The sequence below is a fragment of the Dermochelys coriacea genome, chromosome 1 (genome assembly GCF_009764565.3).
Source record: "Dermochelys coriacea isolate rDerCor1 chromosome 1, rDerCor1.pri.v4, whole genome shotgun sequence".
NCBI classification, from domain to species: Eukaryota; Metazoa; Chordata; order Testudines; family Dermochelyidae; genus Dermochelys; species Dermochelys coriacea.
In genome coordinates this window covers 111,768,299-111,795,961 of record NC_050068.2, presented here as the reverse complement: position 1 = coordinate 111,795,961, position 27,663 = coordinate 111,768,299, and the positions used below count along the sequence as shown (strand labels likewise).

Here is a 27,663-nt window from a genome sequence, read left to right as displayed (position 1 = left end):
TGCTTGGTCCAGTCCCAGTCCCTGCCCCTGCCCTGCCTCTTCTCTGCCTCCTCCCCTGAGTGCGCCGTGTCCCCACTTCTCCCCCTCCCGCCCAGGAAGTCCTAAGCGCTGCCAAACAGCTTTTAGGCGGTGGCAGGGTGGGAAGCACTGGGTGGGATAGGGAGGAGTGGGGACACGGCGTGCTTGGGGGGAAGGAGAGGAGGGGAGCTTGGCTGCTGGTGCATGCGGGGCATCCGCTAATTTTTCCCCGTGGGTGCTCCAGCTCTGGAGCACCCACGGAGTTGGTACCTATGTGTTTGACAGTCAGCAGTGGGAGAGGGCCATTGGAGGAATGAGTGGAGATTTGCTGGCCTGTAGGCAGTTTGGTCCAAGCTGGCTGAGGATGTCAACAATGGTTTCTTCAAACACTGATCGATCAGGGATGATAGAGGCCTGGGCTCCTTAAAGGGTGATGGTAAGACCAGACGGGGAGAACATCAGCCTTTGTGGCTTATGAAGAGGAAGCCTGAACTGAGGGGAGGTGGTGAAATTGTCCTTTCCAGGGCGGGAAAAGGACAGTGATCCAGCTGATCAGTACTGGAGTTCATTCACAGATTTGAGTTGTAAATAATAAATCGCAGGTCTCTTAATTCAGTCCTGTGGGAGCTGTGGTGAATGGGGATTTATGCAGTGGCCTTCAGAGAACACCTACCGTAGCTATCGGGACCACTCTCCTGCTCCTGGGGATAGGGCCCTTGTAAGAAGGTACCAAAGGGAGGGGTGTCCCAAGGTAAAATTGCCAAATGAGAAGCTTGGTGGTAGCAGCAGTATACAAGACCAAGTCCTAGGAAACTTGGAGTTGTGACAATTATGTTTTATACTGTTAGTTTACACCAAATGTTGTGTGTTAATCGTTAGGCCAAAAGAAACTCTTAATAATTGGGTTTTTGTTTTGTTTTTTCCCCAAGTAACTGCAGCCTATTAGGATTTTATTCAGTAGTGCAAGTCTGGAATACATGCCTAGGCATGCTAGTAGTCGCACCATACTTTTCTGCAATATCATAACATGGGAGTGATTCACGGAAGATTTGTGGGTTGGATTGTACTAAATTGGTCTAGCTGGTCAGCCTTCACATCCTGACAACACTGAGAGGAAGAAGGGTTGGCAAGAAGAGTAGTTATGATTATTTCCAGTCTCATTGCATTGCAATATACGAGCCTGTTGTTTTTTCTTTTCTTTTTTTTGTTGTGTGTGTTAAATTTAATATTATTTTTTCTTAATCTGGGTGTGTACAGCAGCTAATAAATTCAGAAGGTGAAAGTGTAAAGAATGGAGCTTTCAGTCTTCCTTACATAATCTCATTTAAGATTAACTGTTGTTAAAATGCCCTGGTGAGGGCAGACAGCAATGTTATAAAGCAGTTTAGGACAGAAAGTGAAACAGAACATCATGTCCAGTTGAACTACAGAGTGAATGTCATGTCAGCAGAATTTAACTAATCCAGATTTCAAATGCCCTTCTTTTGCAAGCTGTGCCATGGGATCATTAATGACCACAAGTGGCCAAGCCCTCAGCTCTATTTATCTCATTCAAAAGACAAATTATGTATAAACCTTTTAATGTGCTGGCACAGAATTTATTTCATAACAGTTCAGTCATCCCTGCTTATAAGACCCTTGGTTGACACACACAGTACAGAAAATAGAGCCAGGCATATGCAGAAGCTTCAGCACAATAACTTTATCAACCAAACATAAATACATGATATGGAAATTTCCTGCAATATTTTGGGGAGCTCTCACTGTATTAAGTTTATGTATGTAATTCCATTGGGGCGGGTGACCACAGCTCCTACAGAAACTAAGAACAGTGGGGGGTGATTAGGCAAATTCACTAAGGTTGTAACATTTCTAGAGAAGTACACCACCTGGAGATGCTAATATACTAGTTCGACCTGGTTTCTGCAGAGAAAAACAGACAAAGAAGGACTTTTGATAAATAGCATGAGTTCAAACACACTCATGGTTACGCACATGTGGGGATCATCCCACTCCCCCACCGGGACATGAATGTTTGCTGTTTTCTGATCCAGCAAACACACAGGAGTTTCTGTCAAAGCGGGGGCCCCAATCCTTGGGAAGGTTTTTGGAAGGACCTTGGCCTACTGAGGCCCCATAAGACTGATGGGTGACCTCTGGTAAACTTCTAGCATGCATATAAAACTCTTTATTGTTTTTATATGTTTTGTCTAGAATTCTTTCATCTTGAGAATCAAGGTGCTTGCTTATAGAGAACTATATGGTACCTTGTGACTGCAGGCAATTTCAGCTGTTCATAGCCTTTGAAGAGGAAGCAAAGCACAAACACTGGCCTGTTTATGCAGTCTGGCTTGCTGGAGATACCACACTGTAGGCAGGGAACTGCAGTCTGGAAAAACCACAGTCAGGAGGGAGAGACTTGGGTCTCTAACCAGTAGAGATGACTGCTGAGGAGCCTAGAGTGGGTGACCCCAAGACACCACAGAGGGGGAATACAAGTGCAGTTGTCCTGAACCATTTCCAGTTCACAAAGTGATTACACTGTGTCCCTTCCCTGACAGGAAGAGAAACTAATCATAAAAGCCAAAAAAATTGATGGTTTTTCAAGACAAGTTCTTCAGCGAGTGTAAATTGGCATAGAGCTATGCTGATGTATATCATCTGAAGATCTTTCCCCAAAAGTATAGATATAAATGGGAAGAACCCCCTTTGAAAATTAAATTTAAACACTCATAGCCTGGAGATTTATCCATAAACCAGCTGATGTTTTATATGTAGTGTCAATTGTATCTGAATGAATATTTTTATCTTTCTTTCCCTCTAACTTGTGCCTATAGTAACGATATACCCACACTAAGGGGAAAAAGTGATTTTTTTGGTTTTGGTTTTTTAATCAAATTTTAGCTCAGCTTAGGTAAAATCCTGGTGTGCACAAAACAATTGTAGTTTTAACACGTTAGCAGGTCGAGGTAGACCATAAACTCTGCCCTAGTATTTACTTTGACTTGCTAGCACATGTTAAAACAGCATCTTTGTCCACATTCGCTAGCACCTGCTGAAAAGTGACTTATTTTCCCCTCCCCACCCCACCCCTGGACCTAAGGTGAGTATGCCTCCTATAGCAGAACCGCCCAGTACTCTTAATCTGATGCCTAATTTGGTGGTTAGATTATAGACATGCACTCCTTTGGGCCTAATTCACAATAGTGCAAAGGGACACATTGACTTTGATGAGTTGTACCCATTATTCCAGCTGTGAAGTTTGCCTTGTGTCTAAAAGAAAATGTTCTGTTTAATGTTGGTTTATTAATCCAACATGACGACAATAGAACAAAAGCCTTGCTATTAAAGACAGATGTTTAATAATATATATATGCCACAGGTATCATAAATTTTAAAATGATAATATGCTTTAGGTGAAATTTGAAAGATGGTGTTTGAAAGAGATGTGGGAATTTTATAAAGTAATTGAAATTGAATTACAAATGGTTAGAGGCTGAGAATTTAAAAAAAATTACATGCATTTTATGAAATTGTGTGTGTTAAGAAGAAGAAGAGCAGGGGAGAGGAGAAACCTTTATTTGTTAAAATAATGACTGGTTTCAGAGTAGCAGCTGTATTAGTCTGTATTCTCAAAAAGAAAAGGAGTACTTGTGGCACCTTAGAGACTAACAAATTTATTTGAGCATAAGCTTTCGTGAGCTACAACTAACTTCATCGGATGCATTCAGTGGAAAATACAGTGGGGAGATTTACACCCACCCACCCACCATGAAACAATGGGTTTTATCATACACACTGTAAGGAGAGTGATCACTTAAGATGAGCAATTACCAGCAGGTGGGGGGGGGGGAGGAAGAAAACCTTTTGTGGTGATAATCAAGGTGGGCCATTTCCAGCAGTTGACAAGAACGTCTGAGGAACGGTGTGGGGGAATAACCTATCCTGAAGGATGACTCATCACTCTCACAGATCTTGGGAGACAGGCCAATCCTTCCTTACAGACAGCCTCTCAACCTGAAGCAAATACTCACCCACAACCACACAACAGAACCACTAACCCAGGAATCTATCCTTGCAACAAAGCCCGTTGTCAACTGTGTCCAAATATCTATTCAGGGGACACCATCATAGGGCCTAATCACATCAGCCACACTATAAGAGGCTTGTTCAATGGCACATCTACCAATGTGATATGTGCCAGCAATGCCCCTCTGCCATGTACATTGATCAAACTGGACAGTCTCTACGTAAAAGAATAAATGGTCACAAATCAGATGTCAAGAATTATAACATTCAAAAACCAGTCGGAGAACACTTCAGTCTCTCTGGTCATTTGATTACAGACCTGAGAGTGGCTATTCTTCAACAAAAAAACTTCAAAAACAGACTCCAATGAGAGACTTCTGAATTGAAATTAATTTGCAAATTGGATACAATTAACTTAGGCTTGAATAGAGACTGGGAGTGGATGGGTCATTACACAAAGTAAAACTATTTCCCCATGTTTATACCCCCCTCCGCTCCCCCCCACTGTTCCTCAGACATTCTTGTCAACTAGTGGAAATGACCCACCTTGATTATCACCACAAAAGGTTTTCTTCCTCTCCCCCCCCCCACCTGCTGGTAATAGCTCATCTTAAGTGATCACTCTCCTTACAGTGTGTATGATAAAACCCATTGTTTCATGTTCGTTCTGCGTGTGTGTGTGTGTGTAAATCTCCCCACTGTATTTTCCACTGAAGGCATCGGATGAAGTGAGCTGTAGCTCACGAAAGCTTATGCTCAAATAAATTTGTTAGTCTCTAATGTGCCACAAGTACTCCTTTTCTTTTTGTTAAAATAATGTTTCTTTGATTTTGGGTTTCAAATCTGTATTTTTCACCAAAAATAAAACTGTTCCTCCACTTCCTGACTGTGTGCTCCTTATTGTTCCACAGTTTGTAGCCCTGTCAAACTTGGCAGCTGGGTCTGTTTTCTCAGTGTTTTCCCTCTGGCTCGCTTTGCATTCCTCTTCCAAAGATAGCCAGTGGCTTGAAGAGAAACCAACAGCTGTTCTTGGGAAGCCTGTAATCACTTCCTTACTGGCACTGAACAGCTTTAATATTTATCAGACCAACATTGTAGACAAATTCTCAAGGATATTACTAAACTTCTCAATTACCTAAATAACTGAGAAGACAGTTGACCCTGCCATACTCAAAACTTGCAGACATTGAAATGATACTGATGTGAAATAGCCCTGTGTGTTTGACTGTTTGTTTTGCAGACATAGATGAATGCACAGTATCAACAGACATCTGTGGAGAAGCTCTTTGTAAAAATTTAATAAGCTCATATGCATGCCTGTGTGATACAGGCTACAGATATGATAACTTAAGCAAGTCTTGTCAAGGTAAGTGCATGGAAATAATGGGATTAATTACATGGTAACATTTATAAAGTTCTGTGATGATGTAAAGCACTATGGGATTGTACAGTACATTTTATTATTCTTCCTTTCTTTTTAGTTCATCATTTAACCACTGTAGGTCAGTTGCCTTTCAGTGCCTGTGAACAACTACAGAATAACTAAGACTTCTTGTATTGACGGCAGTGATCTGGTTGGGATCCAGACAAATCAGTTCATAGTGTTGTTTCCATCTGTGGTGGCAGAACGCTACAGAGCAGTAGTTGTTGTTTAAAAATCTTTCTCGTAGTATTTAGCTGCGCTAGCAGTCCTCTGTAAATAGGGCTGTGTACAGCTCTGTAAGTGTTCCAGGACCAGTGTTGCCTCCAGCCTTATGTCTGAGTCGCGTAAGGACATGAATTTCACATAAGCCTTTATGCACTGGAATGGCTTACTAGGGAAATGGTGGAATCTCCATCCTTGGAGGTTTTTAAGGCCTGGCTTGACAAAGCTTTAGCTGGGATGATTTAGTTGGTGTTGGCCCTGCTTTGAGCAGGGGATTGGAAATCCTGAGGTCTCTTCCAACCCTAATATTCTATGATTTATAGAGTGCGAGGGCTTCTTTTTTTTTTAAATAGCTACCTATATCCTGGGGCCACAAATGTGACCTCTTCCTCCCCCCACCCTGGATTTCTGAAGTGAATAAGAAAATGCAAAAGGAGGAAAGAAATTAATGGAGACCTCTCATTAGTATTGTCAGCTCCTTGTTGTTTATTTAGGACTCAATTCTGCAGTCATTACACTGAGTAGCAATTATGCAAGTAGTCACGCTGACCACAGCTGGGCTACCAAAACAAGTAAGATCTACTCAGTGCACGAGTACCAGAATTGGCCTTATGAGGAAGGAATCTAATTATGAGGAATCTAGCAGTTAGAGCACAGGGCTATGAATCAGGAGACCAGGTCAGACTGGGAGTCAGGGTTCTGTTCTCAGCCTTCCCATGACTCACTATGTAACTTTGGGCAGCCAGAACTTATTTGTAAATCAGATTCCTTACCTGTAAAATGGGGATAATAATAGTTCTGTGCCTTGGAGGGATGTTGAGGGATAATTACTGAGTGTTAAGCACTTTGAGATCATCAAATGAAGGGCACTATAGAAGGGCAAAAATATTATACAGTTTGTAGACCATTTGCTTAAAAAATTAATCAGTATTTTTCATTGTCCCCCCTTTCCCTTTGCTGGTGGTGTATAGATGTGAATGAATGTGAAGAGAAACTTTGTGAGCAAACCTGTGTCAATTCACCAGGGAGTTACACCTGTCACTGTGATGGCAAAGGGAGAGTTAAGCTTTCCCAGGACATGAACACTTGTGAGGTATCTTATTTCTCATTTCAATAACTGAAAAACGAAAAGCTTTGAAATAATTATGCTTGGATTAAATAACTCAGAGGGGAGAGTCCAACTGTCCAGGCTTACTTGAGTTGGGTAGTAGATACCGTAAGAGGCCAGTGTCCTGTCTCCTCCACCTCTGTAGGAAAGGGGTCTTGTTAGGGTGATGAGAGAATACTTATGCAAGACTTATCTTCCCAGGATCCCACTGGATAAGCATCTGTTGCCCCATTCCACAAAGAGGATGGCAGTGGAAGCACTGTGTGTCCTCTACTTAGCTATAATTTACATCTGTCTACATAAGCTTTTCTGAATTAGGTCCCCTGAGGATGGTGTAGAAATGTAATGGTATGATCTAAGTTATAGAGTAGTACTTTAACTTTTTGTTGTGTGCCACGATCTCTTTATGATTTTTTTCCCTTTGGCTGAGGCAGGCAGGAGTCTCTGATACTTGGCGTGAATGCAAAAAGCATCCATTAGCAAGTTTTTTATAGTGGACTTTTTTCTGAGGATGTGGGATTACAATGGAAATTGTTCTTTAATGTGTAAATGTATTTATTTATTTATCTATTTATTTATTTTGCTATAGAAAAATATGCCTTCGGGGGAAGCAAGGGGAAATGAACTTAAAACGTCTTCATTACTAAAATTACAGTAGTGTAGTCTTAGAGCTTATCAACAGTTGTTTCATAATTGATACCCTGATCAACAACTATATCCATGTCATGAGTGTTTGAGATTAGAAAATAGCAAAGAAAATTCCATTTGATTGTCGTCTTCTTTCGTTAACGTATGAGCAAATAATTAGTCTACAAATATGTTTCTATTATAGGATATTATACCTTGTGTGTCTTTTGCTGTTGCGAAAAGTGTTAAATCTCTGTACCTGGGGAGAATGTTCAGTGGTACGCCTATTATCAGACTACGCTTTAAAAGGAAACAGCCCACAAGGTGAGAGTGCTTTTAGAACAGCAACTGAACATTGTGTCCCTTCAGTACATGTATGGAATTAAAGAGCCACTTGAAACTAAAATTATTATTTATTTGTTTGTATGCATCATGGTACACTTGGGAACACTGATCAAGGATCAGACCCCAATTATGCAAGGTACTATACAGACAAGTAACCAAGAAGGGAGTACTTGCTCCAGAGAATCTGATAATCTCTGAAATATGTCAGTGTGTTCTATACTACTGTTTTCATAATAATATATCCTCCATCTAGTTTAGACTTAGAATTGAGTTAAAAGCTAATACTTTTTAATACTTGGTTCTTAACTGTCTGAACTGATGCTCTCTGTATGGAAAGCACACAGTGGTTTTTGAATTCTGCATAACTGATTTGTTTCTTGACACCCATGTGGTCAGACTTGTGGCTGAATTCGACCTTAGAACCTTTGATCCTGAAGGTATCCTTTTCTTTGCTGGAGGCCATCAAGACAGCACGTGGATAGTCTTAGCTTTGCGCAACGGACGGTTAGAATTGCAGTTGAAGTACAATGGAATAGGCCGTGTGACCAGCAGCGGGCCAGTTATCAACCATGGCATGTGGCAAACAGTGAGTATAAGCTGCTTGTTTCATGGATGTTGTTGTCACATTGTTTGTTTGATTCTTGGTCTGCATCTAAAATGCACTTAGGCTTTTTGCTTTCTTTGTATTTTGAAAGGATATTGTTGGGACATAGCCTAATATTTAACATGCTGTTATATTTTTTATTTTAAAGGTGGAAATGAAACTATTGGGGTTTTTTAAATCTGGTATTCCAGGACTCAGCGTCACTTTAGGGCATATTCTTCATTGACTGTTCTCAGTGGTACCACATGACAGAACAAGGAGTAATGGTCTCAAGTTGCAGTGGTGGAGGTTTAGGTTGGATGTTAGGAAAAACTTTTTCACTAGGAGGGTGGTGAAGTACTGGAATGGATTACCTAGGGAGGTGGTGGAATCTCCTAGAGGTTTACAAGGCCAGGCCTGACAAAGCCCTGGCTGGGAAGATTTAGTTGGGGATTGGTCCTGCTTTGAGCAGGGGATTGGTCTAGATGACCTCCTGAGGTCCCTTCCAACCCTGATATTCTATGATTCTATCTAGACAGAGCATTACTTGTGATCTGTGATTGCAGGCACAGTACAGAATGTGCACAGCCTTCTTTCCATTTTTCACTACAATAGCATGGTGGTGGGTGAATGGGGGCTTTGTCACTTCTCATTTTAAGTTACTTTTTAAAAAAGAAAATAAACTTGGGTGTAAGAACAACATTTCAACTATAGAATTCAAGTGTAGCAATAAGCCAAACCCTGGAGTAGGGGGCCCATGGAGAGACGTGCATGGCCTGAGTCAGAGCTCTAGGAGGCATTGTGCCTGTGGCAGGAATGATACCTCCAAAGGCACTAAAGAAGCTTTGCTGCCGCACCTCCTTGAAGAGAATGCAGTATATCCTCAAACCACATGGCACATATGGCTGAGTTGGCAGAGTTGGAGTTATGCCACCTTTCCTTCTTCCCTCCTCCTGTGCACAATCCTCAGGCTGAGTCATCCTCTAGAGTAAATTAGAGCAGCCTCAGTGGCTAGGGGACCCAACTGTTGAACTAGCTTTGCGATAACAGAGGACTACCTCAGCTGGTGTATGTGTGGTGGGGAGTGGGGGTGGAATCTTCAGCTGGCTCTGAAAGGCAGCTCTAAGTCACCTTTGTACCACTGGAGCAGCACAAGATATGGCTGAGCTCTACGACTTTGTCCTTTTAACCTACGAAGAATGCTTATTTAAATACAAAATGGTCTGTTTCCTCCATAAATATATGGGGGAGCCTTTTTAAAAAAACATTTTGATGTCTGCTTACTTATCTGCGTAATAATGTAATTCCCAAGAATATTGCAAGAAGATGCAATCTGTTTTGGAGTTTGTGTGGGTTCATATTCTTCACATTCACAGAAATGTCTTCTAATTTCTGGTGATGTTGGAAATTTCATATTCTTGGGTATTATTATATGTGACCAAATCAACAAGAAAGGTTGCAATATGGATTTGTGAAATATTTATCATTTTATGTATTCATCTTCTCTCTTATTCCTTTCTTTTTCCTTTTCCTTTAATTTTCATTCATTTGTTTTTCCTGTTGGGCCCTTTGACCTTAAATCCGTTAAGTTACTTGTTTCTTAGAGACTGGGTGGATAAAAATTCCTGGTTAATTTTAGTACTCTAAAGTCAAGGATATTAATATTTGTGGAGGAAAAGGGAAGACTTGAAATTACAAAATATTATATATAGATGTCCATTCAGATTTCATGTGTTTACGAGAAATTGGGTGAAGGATCTTTTTCCCCCTAAAGAATAGTTGGAAAAACATACCCTCTAGTGTATTCATATTAACCAGTAGACATTCGGTAATACTTCCTGCACATCAAATAATGTCTCATTCAGTTCTCCTACTCTCACTGAAACAAATAATTTTCTATCTCCAAGACAACAGTGGTGGAGATTCAGTGAAGCTGTAGATAAAATGTGCGACGTGCAGTAGCTTCTTGAGCTTCTTCAAGCCAGGTCTAGCAAAACTAAAGATTTATCCCCATAATTTGAAATTCTGTACTGCATGCAGTGATGTCTCTAATTGGATGTATGGAGTGGTGGGGTGGCCTAGTGGTTAAACTTGTGATGGAAAATGTGTTTTTATTTATTTAAAAAAAAAAAGTTAAACTGATACTGCTAAGGCTGGTGTGTTAGTCACAGCAGCTGCAATAAACCTGTTAAACTGTTTAACTTGGGAACATAACAGGCGTATAAGCATTAGACCTCACGGTGTGGTAATGTGAACTTTCACAAATCAGTGTAGGAGGAAAAGTCTGGAAGAGATTTTCTTTCTAAGTGTGGGGTAATGGAGCTAGGTGAGTGAAGAATGTAGAGTCTTGTTTCTGCTATGTTCGTTTGCTGTTGAACTAAGGCGGTGGTAGGAAGGGGAATTATCAATGTAATTATTCTGTAATTAACATAATTGTCATTCCCCTGCCAACAGACTGTTGAGCACTCTTATCACCATGTTTTCCCCCAGAAACTATTCTTCTTAGTCGCTGCTTTTCTTGTTGAGGTCTACATGCCCACAGCAGGGAGGAGGGAGGAGGTGTGCGTGCTTCATGTTCCTGACTTGGGGACATTATATCTTCTTCCAGAGGTCTTCACAGCCTGTGGAGATGGTTTAATAAATCTTTTTCTCCAAATCCCATCTCAAGTATCATCCCAAATGTTTCACCAGATACAGAGACCTGCCCACAGGTCTCCCCTCCATCTCTCCACATGGTGAATAGCAGCTGGGAGGAGCCTTCACAGCACCACCTCTTGACTTTATCATTCACTCAGCTCTGAAACTTGTACTTAGGATATTTTTTCCCTCATTTTCTCATTCCCCTTGGTTGCTGGCTTCCCTTGCATCCCATCCTTCTTACCACTGCAGCCCTTCAGCTTCAGCAGTCCAACTTGATGCTCCCTGCCCATCTTGCTTCTCACACCTTTCCCAAATCCTCTCCCCTTTTTTTGCTTTCCTTCCCCTTATTTCCTATCTTTGCCCACGGGTCCCTTCTTCCTCCACTGCTTAAAACCCTACGTGTCCCTCCCCCAACCCCTCCCCCCAAATCCTTTTTACATGTATGAAACCTAAATAAAACATATATATGGGACCCTTCCACATGAGCCAGCCGCAGGTGTCTAATTGCAGTGTAGACATACCCTTATCCAAGATCATTAAAGTCAATGAGTGCTTTGCCATGGACTTCAGTGGGTGCAAAATCAATCCCTGACTTTGTACAGTACCTAGCCCAGTGGGGTCTCAATCCTCACTGGAGTCTCCAAGTGGTAGTGTAATACTGATGATAATAGTCTTACTATTTCTCCTTCAGCAGACGAAGGGACAGAGAACAAGCAGAATCATCAGAGACAATTGAATGTTCTACCTCTGGGAGGATTGTTTCCTCTTGTATAGATTTTAAGACATTGTCAAGATTGTTAGGCCAAAATTTCTACAGTACCTGCCTGGGTAGATGCTCTTACTTTGGGAATGATCTGCTAAAAATATATGGAAGGATAGACCAATGTTAAAAACTGTTCTTTTTAAACCAAAGAAGTTATTTATGCATGATACAAAATAAAGTGTCACATGAATTTGTGGTGGCAGAGAATACATGCACCCCTCTGTTTGTTTTGCAATTCAAAGAAAAATGGTCATTATGTGCTATTTTTAATGTTTATTACAAGCACTGGGAAAAATCTGTTTAAAAAAAAATCACCAAAATGCACTGCTGATTGTTAGGACTGAAGGTTAAACAGCTGTCAATGTAGCTTGTTTTTTGGCTTCCTAACTAGAGCTGGATGAAGAGCTGATTTTTTATGATTCACTGGCAGTTCTGAAAAATGGGGGGGGGGAATTGATTTGGGCTGAACTAGAACTATAAATTTAAAAAAAAAAAAAAGGAAATCGACAAATTTCAGTTCAGGTCAAACAGAATGTTTTGTTCTTCTGTAACCTTTGGGCACTCACCTGGGATGTGAGAGACTTAGGTTCACCTTTTCCTAATGGGGAGAAGAGATTTGAATTGGGTTTCCCACCTCTCCAGAAGAGTTCCTAAGCCGTTGGGCTGTGGAGTATTCTAGGAAAAGGCGCTCTAAATCTCTGCTGTGGAACCTGTTCCACAATGTATAACTAAACAGTCATTGGAGCAGGGACTTGAACTTTAGTGAGGGTTCTGAATACTAGGTCTAGCTCTTTTGGTGTGGGACTCTGTCTCTCCTTTTGAAGCTGTTCCACTTTTTGTTTAAAAGACTTTTTTTAAAGGGCCAGAAAAAGAGAGAGAGAGACTGCTGATTTATTATTACTATTATTTTATTTTATTTATTTGGTTTGACTGGAGCAATAGATTGAAATGAACACAAATTTTCAAATAGTTTTTATTGACTCAGAAACTGCATCTTTTGGTGAATAAAGTATTTATCCAAAAAATTTGCCTGGCTCTACTTCTAACCCCCACTCTGTGCCCTTTAATCTGTTTGATCCATCCTCAATTCTAGTGAAATGCTCAAATATCCAAGAGAAAAAATTGCTAAGGGACATATTGTGCCTCCAAGTATTAGGCAGTTTTCTCCACTGATTTCAATAGGAACTACAGGTTAAAAACTGATGTTACCATAAGGTCATAATTATTTAATGCATAACTGAGCCATGAACAGGTTAACTCTGTCTAAGATGCTTATGTAGCCCCATTACTTTAGTATCTGAGTACCACACAATTTTTAAAGTGTTTACTCTCACGACACCCCTGTGAGAATAGGGGAATACTGTTAGCCCATTTTACAGATTGGAAACTGAGGCAAGATGGGGCTCATGGTCCAACAGGAAGTCTGTGGCAAAGAATTGAACCCATTTCTCCAAAATTCTGGGCTGGCACCCTAATCATCACACTTATTGAAAATTTGAATCTAAAGTTCATAATAGTACCCCAGATTCATTTATATGAAACTCCAGTCATGTGAAGGTTTTGAATATCTCCTTCAGTAATTGGCATTTACTTCTGTAAAGAACAAGTTGGGTAGGCAAATCTTGTTGCTCTCTTTTTAATACAGAGATAGACAGATTAGTGGCCGAAATGCATGCACTAGTTGTTGGGTAATGCATTTGGATTTTAGTTATACATTTGATAAAATGTCACAAACTCCTACTCAGCAAATCAATTTAAAATGGCTTGAATATGAATGCTAGCATATATAGATTGGAAACTTGCTGCAGGACCTGAGAATAGTGAATAAAAGGTAATATATTAAGCTGTGCAAAGGGGTGTAATGGGGCACTGCAGGGATCACTGTGGTGTCTGGTATTACTAATATCTCTGTTACAGACCTGGAAGTGGGGGCAAACAGCATCTGAAATGAAATTTGCAAATAATACTAAACTGATATATTTGTAATAACCAATGAGGAACGTGAATGCCGAGGAACGTGAATGCCAAGGAACTTGGAGCTACTAGAAATATGGGGAAAAATATCAAATTGAGGTGCAATGCAAGTTAGTTTTTCCACAGATATACAATAGTAATCCAGAACATAGATAGCCAACAGGAGGGAGAAATGTGGGAAACAGGAATGCCAGCAGCTGACGGTTGGAAACTGCTTAGGCTTTAGATCTTGCCACTACATGAAAAGTCTGTGTGAGGACTCCATGGCATTTCCCCTTTGTATTCTGCCCTGGGTCTGGGTTTCTCAGTTCCTCTGCCAAAGAAGCTTCCCTGCCCCCAAGATCTGCCAGGTCTCAGTCTAGGGATTGGCTAGATTAAGGCCATCACTATGGAGGCCCTGCATGTCCACTCTAGCACTGGAGGCTGTCTTACTCTCCATAAGTCTGGCATCGAGTCTTTTTAATCCCTCATTCCACAAGTGCTCCTGGAATCCCCGCAAAGGGTGGCATGGAATAAGGGACCGATCAGTAAACTTTCAAAAGTACCTAAGGCGCTGATCCTCAAAGGCATGTAGGTACCTAACTTCACTGGGAATTAGCTGTCTAAACACCTTTGAAGATCTGGGCCTATGTGACTGAGGCCTAAATGCCAGTTGCAGAAGTGGTTTAGGCACCTAGGAGCCAAACTCTAATGGGATTTAGGTTTCTAAGTGCCTGAATCACTTTTGAAAATGAGATTTAGCCCCTCCTCCCCACTGCCATTATGGCCAATAACACAGTGGTTAGAGCACTCATCTGGGATGTGGGAGACCTGTTTTCAGATTCTTGCTCTGCCTGATTTGAAGTGGGGGCTTGAATTTGGGTCTCCCATATCCCAAGTGAGTGTCTGAACAATGGGGCAATTGGGTATTCTGGGTGGGGTTCTTTCAGTCTCTCCTTTTGGAGCTGTTCCACTCTGTATAAATAATTCAATATTTTGTGTGCCAAAATATCCCCTTACCTTAAAACTTACCTCCTTAAAACTCTCCTCTGCTCTGATGCCTACAGAAATCTCAATGAGCAAAACATCACAGGAAAGGAAAGTTTTAAGAAGGGCAGCCGAAGCTAAGCAAATTCAGACTTGAAATAAGGCATACATTTTTTAATGGTGAGTAATTAACCATTGGAACAATTTACCAAGGTTTGTGGTGGATACGCCATCACTGATCATTTTTAAATTTGGATTGGATGTCCTAGATCTGCTCTGGGAATTATTTTGGGGAAGTTCTAGGGCCTGTGCTATACAGGAGGTCAGCCTAGATGATCAGGACAGTCCATTCTGGCCTTGGAATCGAAGAATAATGAATAGCATGCTCATGTGCACTGCTGATACCACAACCTATCATGCCAATCAACATTATCTCATTGTTTCCTTGTACTGTCCCCATCTCTCTGTTTCCATCTGTTATCTCTTGTCTTGTAATCAGAATGCAATTTCTCTGGGGTAGGGACCATTTTTCGGTTCTGTGTTTGTACAGTGCCTGGCACAGTGGTGTTGTGGTCTGTGACTGGGATTTCTAGATACTACCATTTTATAAACAATAGTGATGGTTAGGGTACTCAACCTGGGTTCAAGTCCCTTGCTCCAAATCAGGTGGGAATTTGAAAATGGGTCACCCACATCCTAGATGATTGGCCTTCTGGGTATTCTGACACAATCCCTGCCCCCAAAATTCCTGATTTGGTTGCCCCAGCTGCCTTGTGCCAGACCCAATCCAGTAAGTGTACTTTGAGAACCCCTGCTGGATCAGTGCCTGTTACAGAGATAGGCAGGGAATCCTGAGTTTGACAGTCCCATCAGGGCTTAGGTATGAGTGAGGGTGTTTAGCAGCTCAGTGGCATCAGGGCTTAGGCAGTTTTGTGCATGCCAGCAGTGGGAACTTAGGCACCATGGGGGACTTTACAGGGAGAAACTTACGCACCTCCAGAATTAGGTCGCAGGTCAGCGGGAGTTTTGAGGATCTAACTGGTGCTTAAAAGTTGGGTCTTAGGCTCCTAAAATGGCAGTTGGGCACCTACATTTCTTTGTGAATCTAGCCCTTAGGGAATTCTGAAAATTTTACCCCTAAATACAGGTGTGTCAAACTTGATGCTTGTCAGAACCACAGGGTCAAATCCCAATAGGATCAACTCAGCCCTTCAACCTTCTGAAAGAGGGGGGTGTGGATAGGGGTGTGTCAGAGAGACATCTAGATGAGAATTTAAAGTCAGATGACTAAGGTCCTTTCTGTTCTAAGTACATGTTAAAAATCCCATGCCACTTCTCAAAGGAATAGCATTTTCCCTAGTTTTCTTGGCCGCAGTTTTCCCCAGTCCCCATTTTTGTTGTGTGTGGCATGTCAGTTTTGTGCTTGACTGCCTCCCTTTCTCACTGGAGGTGGCTACATTTCAATGGTACTTTATGTATGTGGGCCCTGATTCTGCAGTGAGATGCATGCAGGCAAATTCTTGTGCCTACCTGGTGCCCCACTGAAGTCAGTTGGGGTTTGCCTGGACACAAGGATCTGCCTGGGCATATATCATTGGAGGATCAGAGCCATAGTTTGTAAAGCTCCTTTTGGAATGAAAAGCACTGTATAAATATACAACTCTTTAAATACTTTCTTAGATATGAAACCTTTCTTCTTTTGTTCTTTATTAAGCTGTCACTGCTCCAAGATGGGACCCATTTCTGTCCTGAAAGCATCTGTGTTATTCATTAATACAGGTCCAATAAGAAACCCTCCCTTATCTGTCCTTTCAGCCTTTTTTTTCATATATGGCTATAATAGGAGGAGGATAATAAATAACTTCTTATTGCAGTTAGACTGTTACATCTCCAAAACACTGCATAAACATTAAATCATAGAATAGAATATCAGGGTTGGAAGGGACCTGAAGAGGTCATCTAGTCCAACCCCCTGCTCAAAGCAGGACCAATCCCCAGTTTTTGCTCCAGATCCCTAAATGGCCCCCTCAAGGATTGAATTCACAACCCTGGGTTTAGCAGGCCAATGCTCAACCCACTGAGCTATCCCTCCCCCCCATGATTAATCCACTCATAGTATAGACTGTGTTCTCTGCCTTTTGCAATGTTGGTTTCAACTTGAAACATATGTGGGTTTTCTTCTATTTGTTATAAAACAGATGGGTAGAATCTACTGTTCGTCTTTGAGTGGTATCCCTGTGGGTGTTCCACTCTAGGTGTCGGTGCGTCCCTGTGCTGGAGATCGGAGATTTCTCGCAGCAGTACTCGGTCAGGGGAAGGGCGCACACAGGAGTCATCTATTGCAGCCATTGGCACCTCCTGTAGTGCATGCTCCCCCAATGGTCCCTCTGTTCCTTCTCAACTGTCCTCAGCTGCAGACGGAGGTCCGCGGCAGTGCTCTCTTTGATACTTTCTGGAAGAAAAAAAAAGTTACAAGTTACATAGGAACTTCTTTTTAGTCTATACTTAGTTGCATTGTTTCGTTAGTCTTAGTCTATACATAGTTTCCTTAGTTCCTCTTAGAGGTTTTTCTTCCAAAAAAAACCAACCAACCAAACAGAAAAGAGAAGAAAGAAGACGACTTTTTCTCTCCCTAACTCCCTGTTTGGGAACAGTTTCTACAGTTTGCCATTACAATTAACTCCCACCCTTATCTCTAGAGAGGCAGGAGAGGCTTAACTGCAGTCATGCCAGGCTTATCAGGATTTAGAAAGTGTGACTCCTGCCCTGAACCGATGCCGGTCCCACTTCCTGCATTCATTGTCTGTGAGAAACTCGTATCTCCCAGAACTGCATACATTGCACCAACTTAACAGCAAGGGCAAGATGTGACAGGGATCTCCGCTTGAAAATGCTTTTGCTGGAGAAATCCCTCCAACCTCCGCAAGAGACGTCCTCCGGGGAGTCTCATAAACCGAGATCCCTGAGCTCTGATAAGGATCCGACTTCCAAAACTGTCAGGAAGCGAGCTTTGACCTCTCCAGCAAGGGTTTCTCAGAAAAAGAGAGCTTCCCCAGTGAGGTCATTATCCTCAGTGCTCCACTCATCCAGCGTGAGCACTTACAAGGCACTGGGCTCCTCCGGCACCGTCCCTCAGCGGACCCTTGCTGAGCCCCAACGCACAGCACCGAAGTTGAGACGTCAAGTCTCCTCCACGGCACCGAGTACCCCAGTGCAGAGCGCGGCACAGGCAGCGGCACCTCGATCAATGCTGCCTCCACCGGCACTGACCCAAGACTTGCTGCCGCCTAACAGGCTGAATCCAGCACTGGTCGGCAACACAACGGTCGACTGCAACCCCAAGGCGGGACCAGCGCAACTCCCTGTGTCCTGCTGACATAGCAGCTTCTTCGGCATCGCAGTCACCACTGCTCGGCACTGAACACTTCCCAAGCTGTATAGCGCGGCACCATCTCCTGCACCAATCTCCATGCATAATGGTGAGGAAGGAGCGTGCAGGACAACTGCTTCTCCTCTCAGCGTTCATCCCCATCACAGATGAGACCTACATGGAACACTGTGAAGCCTAAACCTCATCCCTCTGAGCATTCACAGCCCTGATATGCCCAGCACTGGCCTTACCCATTGCCACCTTACCCCATGCAATAGCCACAATGGGGTCCTTGGCCCACATACCAGAACCCCTATTCTGGTCCCACTGTTGCAGAGTACACCCATCCTTACCACACAGAGAAACCTCTGACACCCCCCGCCCCCAAGACAGGGATGGAAGAGGAAGAGATGCTATCGCAGGCAGACCTGGATGATTCACCACCTGCCCCACGCTCATCTTCTGCACCAGACAAAGCAGTGACGCCGTCTACCCCTACAACACCAGATGACTTGAAACAGTTCCAAGAACTCTTCAAAAGAGTAGCAAACAGCCAAGAAATTGCCTTACATGAGGTGCAGGAGAAACAACATAAGTTGTTAAAAATCTGACAACCGGCATCATCGACCAAGATCACCCTCCCCATGGATGAGGCTATAATGGAGCCTGCAGAGGTAATATGGCAAACACCGGCATCGGCACCACCCACCAGCAAAAGGGCTGACGGAAAATACTTCATTCCAGTCAAAGGCATGGAATTTTTGTTCTCACACCCTCAAGCCTGCTCTCTGGTAGTAAAAGCTGCTAATCAGCGCAGTAAACCACCTCATTTCCGCTCCTCACCGCAAGATAAAGAACACGAGACTGGACCTCTTTGGGTGGAAAGCTTACTCGTCAGCCACACTTTTGCTTAGAGTTGCCAACTATTCTGCTCTAGCAAATTATGATTACTGTAGTAAAATACAAGAGCTTGTGGAAGACCTCCCTGAGCATAAACATCCTCAACTCAACGCCATTATCAACAAGGGTCAGTTAATAGCCCACACAGCACTGCAAGCCTCAATAGATGTAGCGGACACAGCTGCCCAAACAACCGCAACAGCTGTGGTTATGAGAAGAACATCATGGTTGCAGGCTTCAGGAATTTCTAAAGAACTACAGCTAAAAGTGGAGGACCTCCTCTTCAATAGGGATAAACTATTCTCATCTCAAACCTCCATACCAATCGTCCTCCATACCATGAAGGCCTCCTGAGCGACACTGTGTACACTAGAGATACACTCACCGCCTGACAAACACCCTCGCTTTTAACCATACCAGAGGTCACAAAACACCTTGTTCAACTGTCAACAACCACGATACTTCACTCAGAACAGACCCAAACAACGGGTTGAGAGACGACGAGTTCCACAGAACCAGGCCTCGTCCACCCATCCTTCTGCATCTAAGACACAATTTTGAAGTCTTGATCGAGGGTATGCATGACCTCCCCACACCTCTAATGCCAACAGATACCCCATCCCACAATTTTGGTCACCACCTACGCCTATTTTACCATGCCTGGGCTGCGATAACCACAGATCAATGGGTTTTGGAGATCATACAATCTGGCTACACCATTCCTTTCACAGCATCCCCCTACCTTCTCCCCTTCCCCGTCCCTCTTCAGGGACCCTTCTCACGAGCACCTTCTGCAACAGGAAGTAGACATCTCCTACTGCTGGGTGCTGTAGAACCAGTACCACATCAATACCGAGGGAGGGGTTTTTATTCCAAATATTTCCTGACAGAGAAGAAAGGAGGGGGATGGAGACCAATCTTAGATCTCCAAAAATTCAACAGGTTCGTACACAACCACAGGTTCAAAATGGTCACTCTGGCCACAATAATCCCAGTGCTAGATGGCAGGGACTGGTTTGCAGCCCTCAACCTCCAAGATGCATACTTCCGTATTACATTCTGCCCACAGACGGTTCCTGAGGTTCACAGTAGGACCCAACCACTACCAATACAGGGTCCTTCCCTTCAGACTGTCCACTGCTCCCCATGTATTCTCAAAAATGCTTGCGGTAGTAGCAGCACATTTACGATGCAAAGGAGTCATAATCTTCCCCTATTTGGACGATTGCCTTCTCAAGGGTACCAACCGAGAAGAAGCAGCAGGCATGCTGAAGACCACAGTAGACCTGTTTCACCAGCTAGGTCTACAGATAAACGAAAAGAAATCCACCCTGGAACCAACCCAGTGATTGGAGTTTATCGGAGCCGACCTAGCCTCCATACAAACCAAAGCAATATTGCCAAACCACAGATTCACTACAGTGACCAGTGTTATTTCCACGGTGACTGTCAGCCCACAAACTTCAGTGAGGACATGCCTTCGGATTCTGGGGCATATGGCAGCTATGACTTTCGTAGTAAAGTATGCCAGACTCCATATGTGCTGTCTGCAGCACTGGTTAAGCATGGTCTATACACCCAGCAAACACTTTCTCAACAGACGTGCAACACTACCACCAAGGGTTATCCTCTCCCTACAATGGTGGACACAGCCAGAGAATGTATGCTCCGGGATTCCCATTCAACAAGACCCCCCCCATCAGTGAGTATCACAACAGATGCCTCCCTGATAGGTTGGGGCGCCCACTTGGGGCACCACAATCTACAAGGTAAGTGGTCTGTGACGGAAGCCTAACTACATATCAATTTCCTGGAACTCTGCACGGTACACACTACATGCCGACACTTCCTCCCACTCATACGAGAAAACTTAATCTCTATTTTCACATACAATGTGGCATGCATGTTTTACATCAATCGCCAAGGAGGAGCCAGGTCTCACTCGTTATGTGTAGAAGCCATGAATTTATGGAACTTTTGCATCCACAACAATATAAACGTCACAGCATCATACCTACCAGGTGCCAAAACACTACAGCTGACAGCCTGAGCAGGCATTTCTCACAGGAACACGAGTGGGAAATCCACGACAGTGTTCTCGATACAATATTCCAAAAATGGGGTCACCCAGTAATCTACCTTTTTGCTTCAGCGACAAATCGCAAATGTCCACATTTTGCTCCAGGGTAGGCCTGGCACCGGGATCGCTAGGAGATGCCTTCCTTATCCCGTGGACCGCGTCACTCATGTACACCTTCCCGCCGATACCACTGATCCCATGGGTCATCCGCAAGATACGACTTGACAGAGCACACATCATTCTCGTTATTCCCACATGGCCCAGACAGACTTGGTTTCCGTACCTCTCACATCTAGCAGTCTGTGCTCCACAACCGCTGCCTTTCTCTAGTTCCAACACGGGGAATTGAACTGTTCGGAGAAAGTAAAACAGGTATTACTAAATAGTTGTCGCCTCACCACTAGAAATACTTACTGCCACAAGTGGAGAAGATTCTCCTTTGGTGTCAGCAAAAAAAAGCTGGACGCGACCATGGAGCCTCTATCTTTGATCCTAGACTACCTAGGGGTTAGCTATAAGATCTATTAAAGTACACCTCGCTACCATTACGGCCCTCCACGAACAGATAGAAGGGGCTTCAGTAGTCACTCACCCGATTACATGGTGCTTTCTAGCAGGTATACAGAACATGTGCCCAGAAGTACGCCAACTTGCATCACCATGAGATCTCAATCTTGTGCTCAAATGTCTCACAAGACCACCCTTCGAGCCTCTAGCAACCTGCTCACTCCTTCATATGTCAGTGAAGGTTGCATTCCTAGTGGCAAACGCATCTGCCAGAAGTGTCAGTGAAATAGGAACATTGATGGCTGAACCACCATACACTGTATTTACCAAAGACAAAATCATGTTATGTCCTCACCCAAAATTCTTGCCCAAAGTGGCTACAAATTTTCATATTAACCAAACTATACACTTACCTGCCTTCTATCCCAAGCCACATAACTCTCGAGAAACAACGTTGCACATGCTAGATGTCAGACGGCTGTAGCCTTTTACTTGGACAGAGCTAAACCATACCGCAAGTCACCAAGACTATTTGTCTCTACAGCAGAGCGCTCCAAGGGCTCTACAATATCAACCCAGAGACTCTCCAATTGGGTCTCTATTGTATTCAAACTTGCTACCACCTGCATCACAAAGAACCCCCTGTGGGCATCAGATCCCACTCAACGCGAACCATGGGAACATCGATTGCATTCTTGAACAATGTCCCCTTAATAGACATTTGTAGAGCTGCAGCCTGGACATCAGAGCACGCTTTTGTGAAGCATTACGCTATCACCCAAGGCCATGTCTCCGACTCTGTTGTTGGCCTTACAGTGCTCTCATCACAAACTTATACATAACTCCGAACCCCTATCACCCCTGGTGGGATACTGCTCTACAAGCACCTAGAGTGGAGCACCCACAGGGACACCACTCAAAGAAGAAGTTTCTCACCTTGTGCAGTAACGATGGTTCTTCGAGATGTGTCCCTCTGTGGGTGCTCCACTACCCTCCCTCCTCCCCTGTACTTTGGAGTTCACACAACCGAGCTCTGCGGTAGAGAAGGAACAGAGGGACGGTCGGGGGAGCATGCGCTACAGGAGGTGCCAACAGCTGCACGAGATGACTCCTGTGCGTGCCCTTCCCCTAACCGAGTACTGATGCGAGAAATCTCCGATCTCTGGCGCAGGGATGCACTGACACCTAGAGTGGAACACCCACATGGACACACATCTTGAAGAACCATCATTACTGCACAAGGTGTGTAACTTCTTATGACAGCACAAGTTATCAAGTGGGTTTTTTTTGTTTGTTTGTTTATTTTAATCAAAAGACAACATAAAATGGTAAAAAGTTAATGAATTGGGCTCGGCACAATAAATATTTTCTTAGCTTGAGGATTTCATTAATTGTGGCTGTACTTTTTGACTTTGCAGATACTAAACCTCTCTATCTCTGAATATTCTTATTTACAATTTTATTCAGATCTCTGTTGAAGAACTGGAGAGAAGTTTGTTTATAAAGGTCAACAAGGATGCAGTTATGAAAATAGCTGTTGCAGGAGATCTGTTTACTTTGGACAAAGGACTGTATCAGCTGAACTTAACAGTGGGAGGCATTCCTTTTAAAACTAAAGACCTTATTCAATCCGTGAGTACTGCTCTTAATCTTCAATCATGTTGCTACACAGAGTGTAGTGGGCCTGACTTTTAGCTTCACTTACAACAGGCTAACTTTATAGACCCCAGTGGAGTAAGTCCTGATTTACGCCAGGCTAAGTGAGAGACAAATCAGGCCCAGTGTGTTTTTGAGGCTGGGAGCAGTGTAGGAGGAACTTTCTTCCGTACACCAGCATAGTGCTTAATGTTGAAGTATGTACAATGCCAAACTTTTATTTCTGCTAACTTTTTAGCATTTATTTTTAGTAGTGAGCCCCAGACATGGTAGCATGGGTGGTTTCTCACCCTATAAAAGGCTTTTTGTTGGCTTGTATGTGGTTTTGGGGTTGGGGTTTTTTGCCCCCCATTCTCCATCTTCATGAAAGTCTGTTACAACTAAGAGTAGCAGCCGTGTTAGTCTGTATTCGCAAAAAGAAAAGGAGTACTTGTGGCACCTTAGAGACTAACAAATTTATTAGAGCATAAGCTTTCGTGAGCTACTGTAGCTCATGAAAGCTTATGCTCTAATAAATTTGTTAGTCTCTAAGATGCCACAAGTACTCCTTTTCTTTTTGTTACAGCTAAGAAACCAATTCCTTTTTTTCTAATTAAGATACTTCTATAGGAATGAAAGTCAAGATGCTCCTTGGAGAAGTTTGACTGAGACTTGAGACTATTTTTGGAAGCTTTTAAATTAATGTAGCCAGAATTTCCATGGACGCCAACAGTGCAAGGAGGTTTATATGAGTTATTGTTCAAATAGCTGCTGTTCTACCTCTCTTTTGACTGACTTTCCACCTTGAACAATGGGGCTGGGTTTTATTTGTTTTTAAATAAGGTGACAATCCTGTGGCCTCAAGACTGGAAATGTAGCAACCTAAGGGTATGTCGTTCAGGGTGATTGCCACTCTGAATGTGTTTCAACTAGAGGTGTGGTCTGAACATGGGCCTGGGAGCCAGAAACCCCTGGTTTTTATTCTGTATCTGACACTTACCCTCTTTCTGTCTATATATATCTTCTTACTGTATGTTCCATTCTGGGCATCAGATGAAGTGGGCTGTAGCCCACGAAAGCCTATGCTCAAATAAATTTGTTAGTCTCTAAGGTGCCTGTTCTTTTTGTGGATACAGACTAACATGGCTGCTACTCTGAAACCAACCATTACTAATCTAGCAGCTTCAAAGGAGCCTTTGGTGTACTTGCTTTCTCCCATTTTAATGCTAAAGTTTAAAATATAAATAAAAGCTGGAATTAACTAGGTGGGGGTGTGCGTGTAAGGTTGCACCCAACTTCTGGCTCTTTGCCATACGTCTTTTACATCTGTCTCTCGTCACAGTGCATACCACTTGGTCATTTCTCTTCTCATTTCACACATTGTGTGATATGAGCTTTTTACGGTGAAATGTGTTATAATTCATTACATATAATTGCCCTCTGTTTGTAAGGAGTTTCACATGGATTTATACATGGCAAATCTCTTGGGGATTCTTAGAAATAAATGGCTCTAAAGATGTACAGCATGTGGAAGTGGGTAACACAGTTACAAAAGCAAATTTAGTCCCTGCATGAGCCATACCCCGTGGAGCATTACTACTTCAGTGGATATCTGCCTGGGCACAGAGCATAGGTGCTGACTTTCTAATTTTCCTGGCGCTGCTCGACCCCCTCTCCGTCCCAGGACCCACTCCACCCCACCTCTTCCCATTCTAGCTCCATCCCTGTTCCACATTCGCTTTGCCCTCACTCCACCTCCTCCCCCCAGCACCTCCTGTGCACAGCTGAACAGCCCTAGAGTGCCCATGGAGTCAGTGCCAATGGCACAGAGGTCTGCACATATGGATGTCATTGCAGGATTGGGGCTTGAGTCTGTTCTGGTATGATTGCATGGTGGTAAATGTGGTGAGATTTTCCCCACACCATTATATAGTTTGATCTTCTGGGACCCTCTGTGCCCATAGTCCTCTCTCTGTTTAACGCAGAACAGCAACTCAAGGTAAGATTATTTCTCTGTCTTACAAGATAAATCCTCGGCTGGATGGTTGTATGCGGGCATGGAACTGGTTGAATGGCGAAGATACTACAATCCAAGAAACAATAAAGCTGAATGACAAGATGCAGTGCTTCTCGGTGGCAGGACGAGGATCTTTCTATCCTGGCAGTGGTTTTGCTATATTTAATTTCAATTATAGTAAGTGCTTTTTTTTTATCATTGTCATAGTATGTTGTCCATACCTATGTATTCAAACAACAGAAATAACAATTGTAAAAGTGCATGTATTCCTGACTTCTCAGGTAAGCCTTTGATTTTTTTAGACACATACACACATGCTCTGAAATGATTTAAATGGGTAGGGAGAAATCATCACGTGTATTAAAAAAATAAAGCAGTTGGAATTAGCTCTTTCCCAATTAAGAGAGCTAGTAGCTTTAGTGAGAAGCTGAATTTGGGATTCATGAAAAGGAAGATCTAATAATGCTGGCTAGAACCCAACATTATATGGGCAACTCTGATTAGGTTCCCTCTGTGTAGTTTTGACAATGCATTTATCTCTGATGTGTGTGTACCCTTCTATTGCTATTGCAACTCTGACTTTTCTTAAACAAGACACTGTCAGTCATAGTAATGTATATTAGATTATGACTTAGGCTATGTACACACTACAGATTATATCGGTATAAGTTACGTCGCTCAGGGGTCTGAATAAGTCCCTCCCTTTCTCCGAGCGACATAAATTACATTAATCTAAGCGCTGATGTGTACAGTGTTATGTCGGCGGGACAGCTTCTCCCACCAACATAGCTACCTCTGCTTGCGGAGGCTGGACTAATTAAGTCGACAGGAGAGCTCTTTTTCGTCAGCTTAGAGCATCTGCACTAGCAGTGTTGCATCGGTGCAGCTGCACTGCTGTAAACTCTGTAGTGTAGCCATGGCATTAGATAGAAGTTCACTGTTGCCTAAAATGAAATGTACATACTGAACTTCACTTGTGATTTAAGTTGATATTTATTAGATTCAAATCAGTCATGGTAACTATATCAATGATATAGCGAGGACATCAACACAGGCTATGTGAAATTGGCCTGGATTTAGTTCCAACCGTCTCTTAATCATAATAATTTAGGAATTAGAAGGATGGCTTTGCCTTTGTTTCAGATTCTTCCATTTATACCTGTCCACAGAAGAACTAAAATAGACCATTGACATTGGTAAAAGTTTTAAATGCTGACAGGCCTGATTACAAGTTCTCCTCTCCCGTTATCTTTTGTGCAGCATTATGTGGATTTTTCTGTTCTGCTAGTATAAATTAGAGAATATCTTACTAGGTGACTGTCATGCTGTTTACAACATAGATGCAAGAACTACCAAATAGAGCCTGGCATCTGAAGTGCAAATGAGACCACATTCTTAACAGAGCTGTATTCTCAGAATTTACATATTTATATTAATTTATATAAACAATTATACTTTTTTTTTTGTTTAGTAACAGTAAAGACACCATTTATCCTATTTACAGCAGTAATAAATCAGTATTGTCTATGATCTTGTCTAGACAGGCCAGGGATAGGCCACATCTTGAATACTGTGTGCAGATCTGTTTGCCCATCTCAAAAAAGATATATTGGAACTGGAAAAGGTACAGAAAAGTGCAACAAAAATTATTAGGGGTATGGAACAGCTTCCATATGAGGAGAGATTAATAAGACTGGGACTTTCCAGCTTGGAAAAGAGATGACTGGGGGGACATGATAGAGGTCTATAAAATCATGACTCTTGTGGGGAAAGTAAATAAGGAAGTGTTATTTACTCCTTCTCATTAGACAAGAACTAGGGGTCACCAAATGAAATTAATAGGCAGCAGGTTTAAAACAAACGAAGTATTTTTTCACACAATGCATAGTCAACCGGTGGAATATTTTGCCAGAGGATATTGTGAAGGCCAAAACTATAACATGGTTCAAAAAAGAACTAGATAAGTTCATGGAGGATAGCTACATCCATGGCTATTAGCCAGAATGGGCAGGGGTGCAACACCATGCTCTGAAATGTCCATAGCCTCTGTTTGCCAGAAGCTGGGAATGAGTGACAGGATGGATCATTTGATGATTACTTGTTCTGTTCATTCCCTCTGAAGCACCTGGCATTGGCTACTGTTGGTAGACAGGATGCTGGGTTAGATGGACCATTGGTCTGACCTAGTATGGCCATTCTTATGGAAATCATGTAAGCCTCGTTCTTTCTACCCAATATCAGATTTAAAACTAAAAAACTAGAAGGGCGTCAATAGGATCTATTTCTGAGTTCAGCCCGAGACTGTTTATTGCAAGCTAAAAGGGCTTCAGAACCTCTGAATGGCTTGTGAAGGGATAGTGCTCGAAGTGTTCTATTTATATTTCTTCTGTTTCATTTTGACACATTTGTGTGAAAGTGTTCAATTCCTCATCATTTTGTAAAGTTCAAGACCGATA

The 27,663-nt window shown here is 42.7% G+C and overlaps 1 protein-coding gene across 3 annotated transcripts in view; it reads left to right on the top strand.

Moving 5' to 3' along the window:
- Positions 1 to 27,663, top strand: part of GAS6 (growth arrest specific 6) — a 98,796-nt gene that overhangs the window by 49,524 nt on the left and 21,609 nt on the right. For all 3 annotated transcript variants that reach the window (XM_043507613.1, XM_038387543.2, XM_043507646.1), the window contains 6 exons: positions 5,288 to 5,413; positions 6,664 to 6,785; positions 7,633 to 7,751; positions 8,169 to 8,358; positions 23,023 to 23,187; positions 25,216 to 25,384. In XM_043507613.1, the coding sequence (XP_043363548.1) occupies positions 5,288 to 5,413; positions 6,664 to 6,785; positions 7,633 to 7,751; positions 8,169 to 8,358; positions 23,023 to 23,187; positions 25,216 to 25,384 (891 nt within the window). The remainder of the gene's footprint in view (positions 1 to 5,287; positions 5,414 to 6,663; positions 6,786 to 7,632; positions 7,752 to 8,168; positions 8,359 to 23,022; positions 23,188 to 25,215; positions 25,385 to 27,663) is intronic.